This window comes from Lithobates pipiens, unplaced genomic scaffold, assembly GCF_037356315.1.
Source record: "Lithobates pipiens isolate NorthernLeopardFrog02 unplaced genomic scaffold, aLitPip1_a1.2 Scaffold_18, whole genome shotgun sequence".
NCBI classification, from domain to species: Eukaryota; Metazoa; Chordata; class Amphibia; order Anura; family Ranidae; genus Lithobates; species Lithobates pipiens.
The window spans coordinates 261,096,372-261,109,116 of record NW_027507758.1 but is presented as its reverse complement, the minus strand read 5'-3'; the positions used below and the strand labels follow the sequence as shown (position 1 = coordinate 261,109,116).

General features: G+C 40.7%; 1 protein-coding gene across 14 annotated transcripts in view; it reads right to left on the bottom strand.

Annotated features, from left to right (window-relative positions):
- EPB41L2 (erythrocyte membrane protein band 4.1 like 2) overlaps window positions 1-12,745 on the bottom strand; it is a 351,078-nt gene that overhangs the window by 49,816 nt on the left and 288,517 nt on the right. For 8 of the 14 annotated variants that reach the window (XM_077486872.1, XM_077486875.1, XM_077486879.1 and 5 more), the window contains 2 exons: window positions 5,564-6,193; window positions 4,002-4,034 (listed from right to left, as the gene is read on the bottom strand). The exons of 3 other annotated variants lie outside the window; for them this stretch is intronic. In XM_077486872.1, coding sequence (XP_077342998.1) covers window positions 4,002-4,034; window positions 5,564-6,193 — 663 coding nt within the window. Of the gene's footprint in view, window positions 1-3,139; window positions 3,203-4,001; window positions 4,035-5,563; window positions 6,194-12,745 lie in introns of all 14 variants that reach the window. 3 more of the 14 variants (XM_077486876.1, XM_077486881.1, XM_077486877.1) reach the window with 2 other exon arrangements.

Below are 12,745 nucleotides of genomic sequence, written 5' to 3'. Positions count from 1 at the left end.
AATTACACATCTAACTTGTTGACTACTTATTACACTTTTGAAATACCAGGACAATGACACGTGACACTGATGACAGATGGCACTGATACGTGGCAATGATGACACTTATACGTGGCACTGATGACACGTGGCACTGATGACAGATGACACTAATATGTGGCACTGATGACACGTGGCACTAATACGTGGCACTGATGACACGTGGCACTAATACGTGGCACTGATGACACGTGGCACTAATATGTGGCACTGATGACACGTGGCACTAATACGTGGCACTGATGACATGTGGCACTAATACGTGGCACTAATACGTGCCACCGGTGACAGATGGCACTAATACGTGGCACCAATGACACGTGACACTGATGACAGATGGCACTGATAAGTGGCAATGATGACACGTGACACTGACAACAGATGGCACGTGACACTGACAGGTGGCACTGATGACAAATGGCACTGATACGTGGCACTGATGACAGATGGCACTAATACGTGGCACTGATGACAGATGGCACTATGTGGCACTAATAACACGTGGCACTGATGACAGATGCCACTTATACGTGGCACTGATGACAGATGGCACTGGGGACAAATGGCACTGACAACAGGTGGCACTGGGGACAGATAGCACTGCGGGCAGGTGGCACTGGGGTGGGGTGGATTGCACTGGGGTGGATGGCACTGGGCGGATGGCACTGGGGCGGATGGCACTGGGGCGGATGGCACTGGGGCAGGATGGCACTGGGGCGGATGGCACTGGGGCGGATGGCACTGGGGCAGGATGGCACTGGGGCAGGATGGCACTGGGGCAGGATGGCACTGGGGGGGGGGCATGGCACTGGGGGGGGGGGTGGCACTGGGGGAGGATGGCTCTGGGGGAGGATGGCACTTTTTATTAAACTTTTTTTTTACTTTTTTTTTTTTTTTTTTCTTTTTTACACTGACGGCTGCTGCAGCCGTTCTTCTCTCCCCTCTCACACGCTGTCTGTGTGAGGAGGGAGAGCGGCGCTGAGAGATGATCTCATATGTTTACATATGAGATCATCTCCCATTGGACACGCCGATCACGCTGTAAACGGCCGCTGTGATTGGCCGTTTACAGCGATCTGTGTTTGCCTGTCCCCGGGGGACACGGCAAACACAGAACTTCCGCGATGCGCGCCCGCGGCGGCGTGCATTGCGGAAGTAAACACCAGGCCGTCCAGGGACGGCCAGGCGTAGGAAGCCGCCCGCCCTAAGGCCGGCATTCGGCTATAGGGCGGGCAGGAAGCGGTTAAGAATAAATACTAAATGATACATACTATATATTGGCTGCTTGGCACTCAGCATATCTCAAAAGGCCTTATCAGATCAGACATTTTTCTTAAAAGAAACAAATTATATAAAAAAAATTAACCAAAGACGTTTCTGGCTTTGTATCCTATTGTTATTATTTCTCCATTTCCATATAATTATAGAGGGGAAAAAAAAAATTAACAATTTCTCCACGGGCAGCACAAAGCCAGAGAAAATCTTTGATTGATAAACCTTGAAATCAATTGCACTTGTTAAGAAAGCTGCAAAAAAGCAAAAATCGTCAGTTAGTGTGGCTGTTATAACCTGGCAAATGACATAACAATAAAAATGTTAGAAGAACAGACAGAAACAAAGACTAATGACTTGATGTGACATAAGGATTGGTGGGCAGCCCAGGTCAGTACAAGTTGTTATAAAATCTGTTACTAAAATAAATATATTGATAGTAAAAGTAAAGCAATGATACTATTTTATCATGTTCTCTAAGACACATATGAGAGTTTAGAGTTCACCTTCTTCCAAAGCACCTAAGCAAGATAGGTGGTACAGACCCCATTTGTGGCTTTTCCTGCACATAAACAGGCTGGGTTCTGAACTGTTATGGGATTCCCACTCCAGCTGGACTTAGCAAGCACATTCTTTAATCTAACGAATATCAGGTATGTATGAAAGCGATTGGAAAGTGCTATTATATATAAACTTTATGCAATGTTAAACATAGTTCTCCAAAGGCAACGTGTAGACACAAATGTATATGAATAAATCACTAGGTTTAACATTTACAAAGCATATGAAATAAGCACAATCAGGGGCCAGGGCTACAGCTATCTTTTTTTAGCAAGTCAAGGAAAAGAATGAATGGCAAATGTTAATAGTTGCCAGGGGCAACAAACTATTAAGACTTTCCACAGACAGGTGATTGTCTATCTTAGCAATTTGCCACGCAAAAGGTAACTATCCTGAACTGGTCACAGAGTTTTAGGCTAAATTTGTACGCACAACTAGTCCTACTGTGAATGACAATGGCAAGATTCCTGCAGCTATTTTTGTCACCTGTGAATGGCTAGCTGCAGCCACCTATATACTTCAATGACAGGATGGCGGTGGTTGAAACTATCCATGGCTGTCTGTCCAGCCTGCCATTACCTGCAGTGATCGCTCCAGGATACACTTTGTGGGTTTCCAACAGTGATCACTGCAGGCAATTGCTGTTTGGGTGTACTGCCATGGGTAGCTGGAGCTGCTGCCAACTTGTCATTGAAGCGTACAAGGCTCGGAGCCACAACTAGCAACTCACTGGTGGCTAAGATAGCTGCAGGCATCAGCAAATTCCTACCACTGTCATTTGCACTGGTACTAGTCACTCATGTGAATGTAGCATTAGACATGCTGTGAAAGCTTTGCAAATAATAAGTACTGCCAATACTTGTGTGCTTTTGTGCTTGCTTGAGTCTTAATCACAAAAATTCCCAATTATGTTAAGCTACACATCTGATCAATAAAGGGCAGCCTTATGTCAGCCACTTTTTCTAGAAGCCTAACTTTGCTGTAACATGTTCTCTCCCATGGTTTCGTAACTTTCAAGCAGACGTGGTAATAGATATAAACATCTGTTCTGCCTGGCCAATGTACAGGGCTGCTACTCCCAGTTGCCACCCACAACACTGAATGATGTATCCAAAAAGGCAAGATTCAGACAGACTCTCAGAAGTCATAGCATGCACTCTGGCAGGCCTGTGCCCATGCATTTCATGCTTGTGTTCTTAGCAGCAGCCTGCATGTGCCAGCCCCACCTTTTTAACAAAGGCAGATTAACAGGTTGCATTATACAAACCTCCAACATTAAATTGCTATGTCTGACATAAATATTTTCTCCTTGTATTCTCAAAGACTTGCTCTGCGAAATTGGAAAATGAAAATATAAAGCAAAATAAACAAGCAGGTCGTGGTTGGGAAACAGGCTGATGTGCAAATGTTCAGACAACAAAGTTGTTCTTGTCCTGTAAGTAGCAGTCTTTAAAGTGGAAGTAAACCCATTGATTTAAACAGTTAAAAAAAAAAGGCATCCTGGGAATGCTAACTGCATATTGGCTGTGCTCTCAGCCAAACTATCAAACCATCCAATGGCTGGTGTCATAACGAATCACATGTGCAGCACCATAGCAGTTGAAGATTAAACAGAGGCAAAGATGGCAGCTTCCTTAGCTGAAAACGATAGGGGAGTTTACTTCCACTTTAACAGTGCTAACTTGTCAGTGAGAAATACATGGGCTTAACACCTTCTGAAAACACTAGTTGTCCTGCTTTTATGCTGGCTGTATCTTCAGGGTTACTGATGCAGAACATGTATACATAAAGCCTAGAACTATTGGTTATTAGTGACTCAAACTAATAAAAACAATAGTGACCCTGTGCGTCAGTCAGGCAACTACCACTCTGAAGATGGACAGCTCAGCAAAGGAAGAAACCACGTTTCTCTCATGACCTGTGAGATGTGAGTGATGCTTTCTCTACTTAATGACCACTATAAACATGGGAGAGTTGTCATGCTGCTGGAACAGGCACAGAACAAAGACCTGAAATGAAACTCAATACAAGCAGAGCAGCAAGATGACAACAAGCACACTACACTTTTTTACACATACACTTGTAGAAACATTTGGCAGGCAAAAATGTTCCAAAGTAGCATTCAACACCTGTTCCAGGATCTCATCCTCTTCCTTTTCCAGCTGTAGCATATTAAATCACCGGTAGTAAGAAAAATTGGAATTAATGCAAAGAAATGTGCAATACATTAACCAATATTACAGAATGTGCTAGTATTCAGGTACTGGACTGTAGTGTACAACTTTTAAGATTACTTTGACTGCTTGAAGGTAGCTAGCAAAATACACTGGCTTTATGAAAAGCACTGCTGTCCTATTTCACAGATTCATTGGGTGTTCAGTTTGTCCATATGTATTTTGTTAATCAGTCCTTTATGGCAACTTACATGTTAGATATGACATATCAATAGAGGCTTGCTCCCAATTCCCCTTTGTACAGTATGACTGCCTGATGGGGCAACCTATGCTTGCAAATATTTGATCAAGGGCCTACATAAACTTAGCGTGCAACTCCAGCCAACATGTTTTCTTGGGATGTTGATAGAATTAAGAAAAGTTAGAACATGTGTCACATTTTTATTGCTAGAAAAAACAAAAAATGTGTTTCATCACTGTATCCTCAACTAGGGAAATCTCTCTAAGAGAGACAGCAATAAAAACCTGATAGTGGGTTTGGCTATTCCCCACGTCAGCCAATATAAAACAAAAACATTGGAAGGAGGTCAGTTTAGCTTATAAATTTTTTTTTTATCAAATCACACTTTCCTTCATGACTTCAAATAATTCGGAAAACTCTGAACTCAGAAGATGACCAAGTGAAGATAGCTGTGGCAGTGACAGATGGACCTCCCATCTTTAGAGAAAGATACACTAGGAGGTAAGGAAGCCATAATATGATCGATGCTATGCTTTTGCGCAATATACCAAGTGCTGAGGGAGCCTGCAGTGGATACAAGTCCGCTTTAATGACTTAAGATAATTTCAATTAGTTATAGACAGTCTGTCATTTTAAGATTACAACTTAACTAGAGAAGACTAACACAGTCATCATACAGAGTACTGCCAAACAAGAAGCAGAGTGTCCATGTATAGTGAACAAATACAGTCTGCATACATGAAAAATATATCTTTGCAAACTATATTAGAATTAAGATTTTTAAATGTTACTTTTTTGTAAAAAGCTATTCCTATTCGTACAGTATAGCACTAAATGTTGTAACATACTGTATTTGAAAAACTTTAGTATTAAAATATATTAAAAATATGTCTAAAAAGACTTGATTGAAACTTTATATGTAATTTATTGGGAAGTGTTGAACATGCACTAAAGTCCCTTTATTCTGGATTCTGGTCTCCCAAGTACAACTGTAAATGGAATTCCATCCAAAACTTAAGGGGATGTCTTTCGAAGGGTACATGGTTTACAATGAGAACTGTCAAAGGTGGGGCTTCTCTCACTTTTTAGGGTCTGTATCCCTAATAGGCATACAAACAGCAATAAGAACCTGAAAAAGTTTCCAATATTTTCCTAACTCTATTAATTTGCCCCCCCCCCCCCATGCATTTCTATACTGATGATCTTTATCAGATAAAAAACATACAGAAGTGAAGCCTAAATGCAAGTGGCAACTTAAATCAGTTATGTTACACACCTCTTCTGCTGCTTTGTTATTCAGGTCATGGTCATAAAAGGAGCCCCAAGATGTCGCCTTAGGCTCAAGGTAGCAGAGGGACAGAGCGAGAGGAAGGGAAAGGGTCAATGAAAATGGCACAGACTGGGAGGTGGAAAGAAGCAGCACAAAGATGAGAAGGAGAGAAGGAATGAAGGAAGGGGATGTAATTGGGATATAGCGTTGGAAGCCTGGTGGGAGGAAAGAGACACAGACATCTGGGAGACTGGGGAAACTAATGTACCCATCCTCATCAAGCAAAGAAGGGAATTTTAAAGGAAAAATCTTACAAAAGCTAAATGAGAAGAAAAATTCAATTTTCTTACAATTTATAGAATGATTGTTACTACAATCTACAAGAGGAATGTGGCTGCCTGCATCAGTGGAATATTGTGATATTTTAGGCGATATATTGTCCTGATCTGTAAATATGCCATCTGTATTATTGTCACAGATGTTAACCTCTAAACCACTAGAAGGTTCATCATGCTGTTCTCCCAATGCATCATCCTCTGAAATGTCTGAAAATACATCTATCTCAGGGATGGTTGGTAAGTTTTCAAGTATGGTATGAGAGCAGTGATTGGGTGACTGTGATGATGCGTGACTGAGCTGTTTCAACCACACCAGTAGCAGGTGGACATGAGTGTGCATTCAAATGCAAAATTGCAGGACAAAAAAGTGAGAATAATGTGCATGTGAGAGGAATAGAGAAAGAAAAAAAGAGAAAAAAAAATGTTAGTTTGATATAAGCTTAAGCAAGTAAAACTGTGCAGTTACAGAAATGATGCTTTATATATATATATATATATATATATATATATATATATATATATATATATATATATATATATATATATATATATATATATATATATATATATATATATATACATACACACACACACACATATACCAAAAAAAGGTGTTTTAGAATACCCACCATACAAGCTGTCAACCCAATTTATAGAGTGAAGGCCTGGCTTTTCACCAAAGCAAATCCCCGCTCTCTTAAAATTTGGAAGAATCCACCCCCTTCCCCGCATCTTTAAGTCCTAAAAGCCATGATTTTAGATTTTTGGTAACAGGGTTTCTAAAGTGGAATCTGCCATCCCAACCTCACAATTCAGTTATAACAGCACTCTAAAAGCGTTATACTGTAAATCTGAAAAACTGAATATCATCTGTGAAACAAACACACAATAAGGATATGAAAAGTGAGCCCAAAATAGGGCTTGAATTTTGGATTATTCTGGAAAATCAATTTAATATATGTAATAAGTAAATTAGGACAGCCTTGTAGAGAACATCAAAGACAACTTTCATAATGCATTTGTAGTTAGTTGTGTGCGGAGTTGTAAGTTGTAAAGTAACAGCCCTGAGACTTGTTCTATTTTCTATAAAGTTATAAAGTGATCTGCATCTGAACAGCATATTATGAATTCTCAAAGATCAACTCCATAAAAATTGTATCTATATAAAAATTAAAGCCCAACCTGCTTCTCCCTTGAAGCAGGTATGTGCCTGCACTACAAGGGTAAACAGCTTGTTTAGGTCTGTGAGAGAGTAAAAGTATATTACTTACTCGATCCTCCTGGCACACGGTACTCACCCATGCTCTGGCAGTGGACTTCCTCTTGTTATACTTGCATCCATTGCAGGGCTATAGACTTTAGACAGATGGAACATGGGGGGACCAATCTAGCAGCACAAAAGTGCAGAGGATCTGGTCGGCAAGTCTACATTTCCATGCTCCTTAGACCTAATCAAGCGGTTTACCCTTGCAGTGGGGGCACAGCCCCACTGCAAAAGAAAAATGTCAAGTTTCCTGAAGTTGGGATTTAATTTTTATATATGGAGTAATATGTTTTAATAAGGGTTTCTTTTAAAGCCCAAGGGAATTTCAGCTGGAAATAGGGTGAAGAAAACAGTAAGTTGTAAATGTCTTACTGTTTTTACTTGTAAAGCACCCCAAGTGCCAACATAATATGCTGTGCTTTAAGTTACAGATAAGGACCACTGTTCTCTGTGTGAAAGCAGTGCTCTTCTCTGCAGTTCAGCACACCCCTTGCATGGTCAGCCCTACAGCTATGCAACTGGATAGGAGTGTGAGCCTTGTTGATGCAGAGCTGTAGGTCTGAATAAATAGGGAGTTGGTCCGACCATTGCAGAGAGACTACTACCTCCCCATAGACAGCTTCAGTCCTTTTCTGCCATTTAGAGCAGGGCACTATATTTTATACTAGTGGTGTTTAACCCATTCCCCTCTGGCCATACACATATACAGTATATTTCAGTACAGTGGTTTTAATGTCAGGGTACCAGTCAATTGCATACTGCTTGCCCCACGGTTTCAAGAAATCCATTGAAAGATTGACACCTTACTGTTACTGTTTTCAGCTGAACATCAATTGGGATATAAATGTTCTAACCAATGCAAAAAGTGTATCTCTCTACTGACTGTAGAAACTGTAATTTTCAAAAAATGCAGCATGATAGACATGTGAGACACGTAGCAAGGGTAGGGTAACACCACACTTGCAAAAGGAAATGGGAAATTCTATTCCCAGCTGAAGGGCAGTCCAATAAAATTTCACTAACTAAAGACTCTAGTTAAAAGGACAGCTGGCAGAAACAGAAGTCAAAGCCATGCTTTGTGCAGTAGTATACAGTCAGGGGAAAAAAGTATTTGATCCCCTGTTGATTTTGTACATTTGCCCATTGACAAAGAAATGACCAGTCTATAATTTTTATTGGTAGGTTTAAACAGTAAGACAGAACAATAAATAGTATTTGACCCCTTGGCAAAACATGACATCACAGAGGCCAGTCGTTTCTTGTAGTTGGCCACCAGGTTTGCAAACATCAGGGGAGATTTGGTCACACTTCTCTTTGCAGATCCTCTCCAAGTCATTAACGGTTCGAGGCTGACATTTGGCAACTCGAAACTTCCGCTCCCTCCACATATTTTATTTTTTTCAAATATTTTATTTAAAAACACAAGAAGCATATCCAAGTTATTACATTGACAATGCTTAACCAATAGCACTTATTTGACAGTCAAATGTGAGTAAACTGTATACATCCAACTATCAATTTAGGATACATGTAACAGTACCCTGATACAGTTAATATGTAACTTAACCATGTAATGAGTCCGCTAAGGGACAAGCCGTTAGCAATAGGATCTAGGACTGCCTCTACCATTTTCTATTTTCATAGTATCAAGAGAAAGGAAAGAAGAAAAGTGAACCAAAAATAGAGAAAGAAAAGAGGAAGAGAGGGAAGGAGGAGTGGGGGGAGAAAGAGGGAAGGGAGTCCTGGGTAGGAGTTGGACATTAGTTAATCAGGATACAGCTGCCAAAAACTTGTGCCAAGCAAGGCTAGACCCTCTTTAGAGAGGACAAACATATTCCACCATCTCCACAACTCTGAGTTGTTTGTGTTTACGTTGTGTTTAAAGTGTGAAATCTTCCATTTTATTGCTCTCTTCCACTTTGGTAGTCAGTGAATTTTTGTATAATTTTCTGTCTCTCCAATATGCTACTAACCTAGGGCAGGACCAGAAAATGTGAAACATCGTACCTCCCTCCTCCTGGCACCTCCAACAGCGATCAGCCACCTCAAGGTAAAATTTATGTAACATCTGCGGGGGACGGTACCACTGCGTCAGTATTTTGTAATTGGTTTCCTGAATTTTTGTGCAGATGGATGATTTCAGCGAGAACCTAATAATCTTTTGTAGTTGGTCAGGTGTGAACTTACGATTCAGGTCCTTCTCCAAAGTAATCAGTAAACTGTACATTTTTGAGAGCACTTGTGCCAGTGTCCCATCATCTGAGCAGTACTCTTTAAATGTGGACAATTGTCGACCAAATCTCTGTGGGTCCTGTATGGAATGGAGGACGTGAAGTTGTAAGGCACTCCAAAATGGCAAATGAAAGGGACCGGTGGGTTCCATTAATGAAGAGACGGAATGCCAATGGCCTGAGATTAGAAAACATGATGCCAGAAAACAGTTATCCTGTCATAAAGTGTTGAAATGATGGTCTCTCATACCTGAGATGATCCGTGGATTCCCAAGGATGGGCAGCAGGGGCGAGTTGGAGGACGAGAGAGAAGTTTGTGAAAATATAAGTGAGAATAAGCGGACTGTGGGGCCTATTAGGGGGGTGTAGTTTTATGTCGGGCGGTAAGTCGTCCAAACACCATGGTGCCCCCTTCAGTTGAACATCTGTCTGGGCTTGTTCAATCTGCACCCCGTGTTTGCCAGCCGAATGAAGGTTCCAATCTTTAAGCCTTCCCAAGTGGATCACCTGTACTTCAGAATGTCAGAAATTGCAATTCCCCCGCAGTGTTTAGGCAGGTTCAGCTGGCATCGGGGAATGCAAGGTCACTTGTGTGCCCATATAAATGTAATGAATAAGGAGTAAATCTGTTTAAAGTAGTCGAACGGTATGTTGATTGGCAGGGCTTTGAAGTGATATAAATACTTAGGTAAAATACACATTTTGAGAAGGTTACATCGTCCAAACTATGAATGCAAGCCCCAATGCCAAATCCCCAACTAAACACAGGTTGTGGTCAGGTGAGGGGGGAAATCTAGTTCAAAGACCGAGGACATGTCAGAAGGAATGTAAGTTCCTAAATATTTTAAAGCTATCTCAGTCCATTTAAACTTGAAGCTTTGTCTAAAGGTCAAAAGCAGCGCAGGAGGAACGCCCACCCCCATAGCCTCCGATTTGCCAAAATTGATCTTCAAGTTTTATAGCATGCCATAAGAATCAAAGAGAGAAGAGTAGCGGGGGATAAGGCACACCCATGTCTAGTCCCATTAATTATAGAGAAAGTTATTTTGTGCTTCTTCCATTTGAAAAAGCCGCACCAACTTTTGTCACCCTCTTGTCAAACTGCTTAGCAATGGTCTTGTAGCCCATTCCAGCCTTGTTTAGGTCTACAATCTTGTCCCTGACATCCTTGGATAGCGCTTTGGTCTTGGCCATGGTGGAGAGATTGGAATCTGATTACTTCTGTGGACAGGTGTCTTTTTTACAAGTAGCAAGCTGAAATTAGGAGCACTCCCTTTAAGGCTGGGTAGACACTGGTAGGACACGACTGTTGTACGACTGTAATCCTACTTTGCCCTGCAACATCGGTCCTATTTCCATTCGACTTTAACAGGATAAGCTTTTTCTCCGACTTTGACCAATAAAAACAATCCCAGTGTTATAAATTCCTTTTCACTGCTGCTGTAAACACTGTTGGATGTCACAAGTCAGATGGTTAGGACAAGGATCTGACTTCAATGATATTCAATGGGCTAAAGTAGGACCAAAGTAGTGCAGGAACTTTTTTCAAAGTCGGACTGATTTGTGTCGGACCAATTAATACAGCTCTCATAGGGAATCATTGATTTACACATGTCACAGTCCATGTACTCCCAAAGTCGGAGCATATGTCATACCAGTGTGAACCCAGCCTAAGAGGGTGCTCCTAATCTCAGCTCGTTACCTGTATAGAAGACACCTGGGAGCCAGAAATCTTGCTGATTGATAGGCGATCAAATACTTATTTCACTCATTAAAATTCAAATCAATTTATAACTTTTTGGAAATGAGTTTTTCTGGATATTTTTGTTGTTATTCTGTCTTTCACTGTTAAAATAAAGCTACCATTAAAATTATAGACTGATCATTTTCCCCTCACTGTACTAAGCATGTTATACAAGAATAGCATATACAAGTGGAACTATAAGGAAACACATGTGGTAGATATTATTGAGATCTAGAAGCAAAGACAGTGGATGTGTCACTTGTATTTGAAATCCACAACTGGATGTTTATCAACACTGGTTTCAAATAAATGTGAAATAATTCACATAAATAATTAACTTTGGGTTAAACTACAGAGTCCGATCAGGAGAAATTTCATGAGTTGCAGCCAATAAACCTAAACACTTACCAACAGTCACATGTTTTAAAGCCTTTTCTTTTGCAGTGATGCAAATTACTTCCTAAAGTGACTCCTAGGCTCCATGGGTTGATTTTATGGCTCAATAGATGTGCACTAATACTTATTTCAAATATAAACGATGCAGTGCTGGTGACCGGCATAATCATTTTATATACAGTAAATATATTAGTGTAGTATGCAAAACATGAAGGAGTTAAAGAGAAGTTACCGCAGTTTTGTCTGAATAAACCTTTACACTCTGGCTCACCTGGGTACATTTTTTCCTAGAGTTAGAGGTTATAGGTCTTTACATTATTCCCCTTGGAAAAGTTACACATTTTGCAGTGTTACAACCTGAAATAAAATTTGATTCAACTGGAAAACTAGCATTTGGTTTTCAAAACATACTGACCTTAGGAAGGTGCACACTTTTTTTTCACAAAGTAAAGTTGAAAAGCAAAAATGTCAGTTGAGAATATATTCATCACCGATTCAATACTTGATAAAACCCCTTTGTCAGCAATTACAGCCAGGTCATTTTGGGTAAGTCTCTACCAGTGTATACACATCTATATCGTGTAATTTAGTATGGTTGGATTTGGACTGTTGGTGCCACAGATCCTCAACTGGATTGCGGTCTGGGATTTGATTGGACCATTCTTAAGACAAAAGTTTTTTTAGTTTTAAACCAATTCAGTGTGGCTTTGTACCGATAAATCAGGCAGTTCCTACTAAGGACACTTTTAGAACCTGGGACTGTGGCAGATTCAAAGGAATTATTGCCAGTTCTCACATTAGGAAATTGACGGTAATAACGACCAACTCTGAGCTAGTGTACAGAGGTTCACCACTAATCATAATGGGACATGTCTGTGCTAGGAAACTGCTATGTATGCAACAGCATCCTGCACAGTACTGTATGCTTGGCCCCATTCATGTATTGGCCGAGAGATCCCCCTGTCAAAAGCAAAATTTAAGGGTGAAATGTAAAGGGGCCGGGGAAATAGGAGAGGTCATTACTGAAATATGGCAATCTTCATATCTAAGAAGGGAGTTGTCGCTAGTCGGGAAGAGCCTGATGGATTACTAGGAAAGACTAGTTCCTCATTAGGGCTGCTTAAAGTGGAAGTCAACCATCCTATCGTTTTCAACCAAGGAAGCTGCCTGGTCTCTGCTTAATCTTCAACTGCCATGATTCTCCACATGTGATCA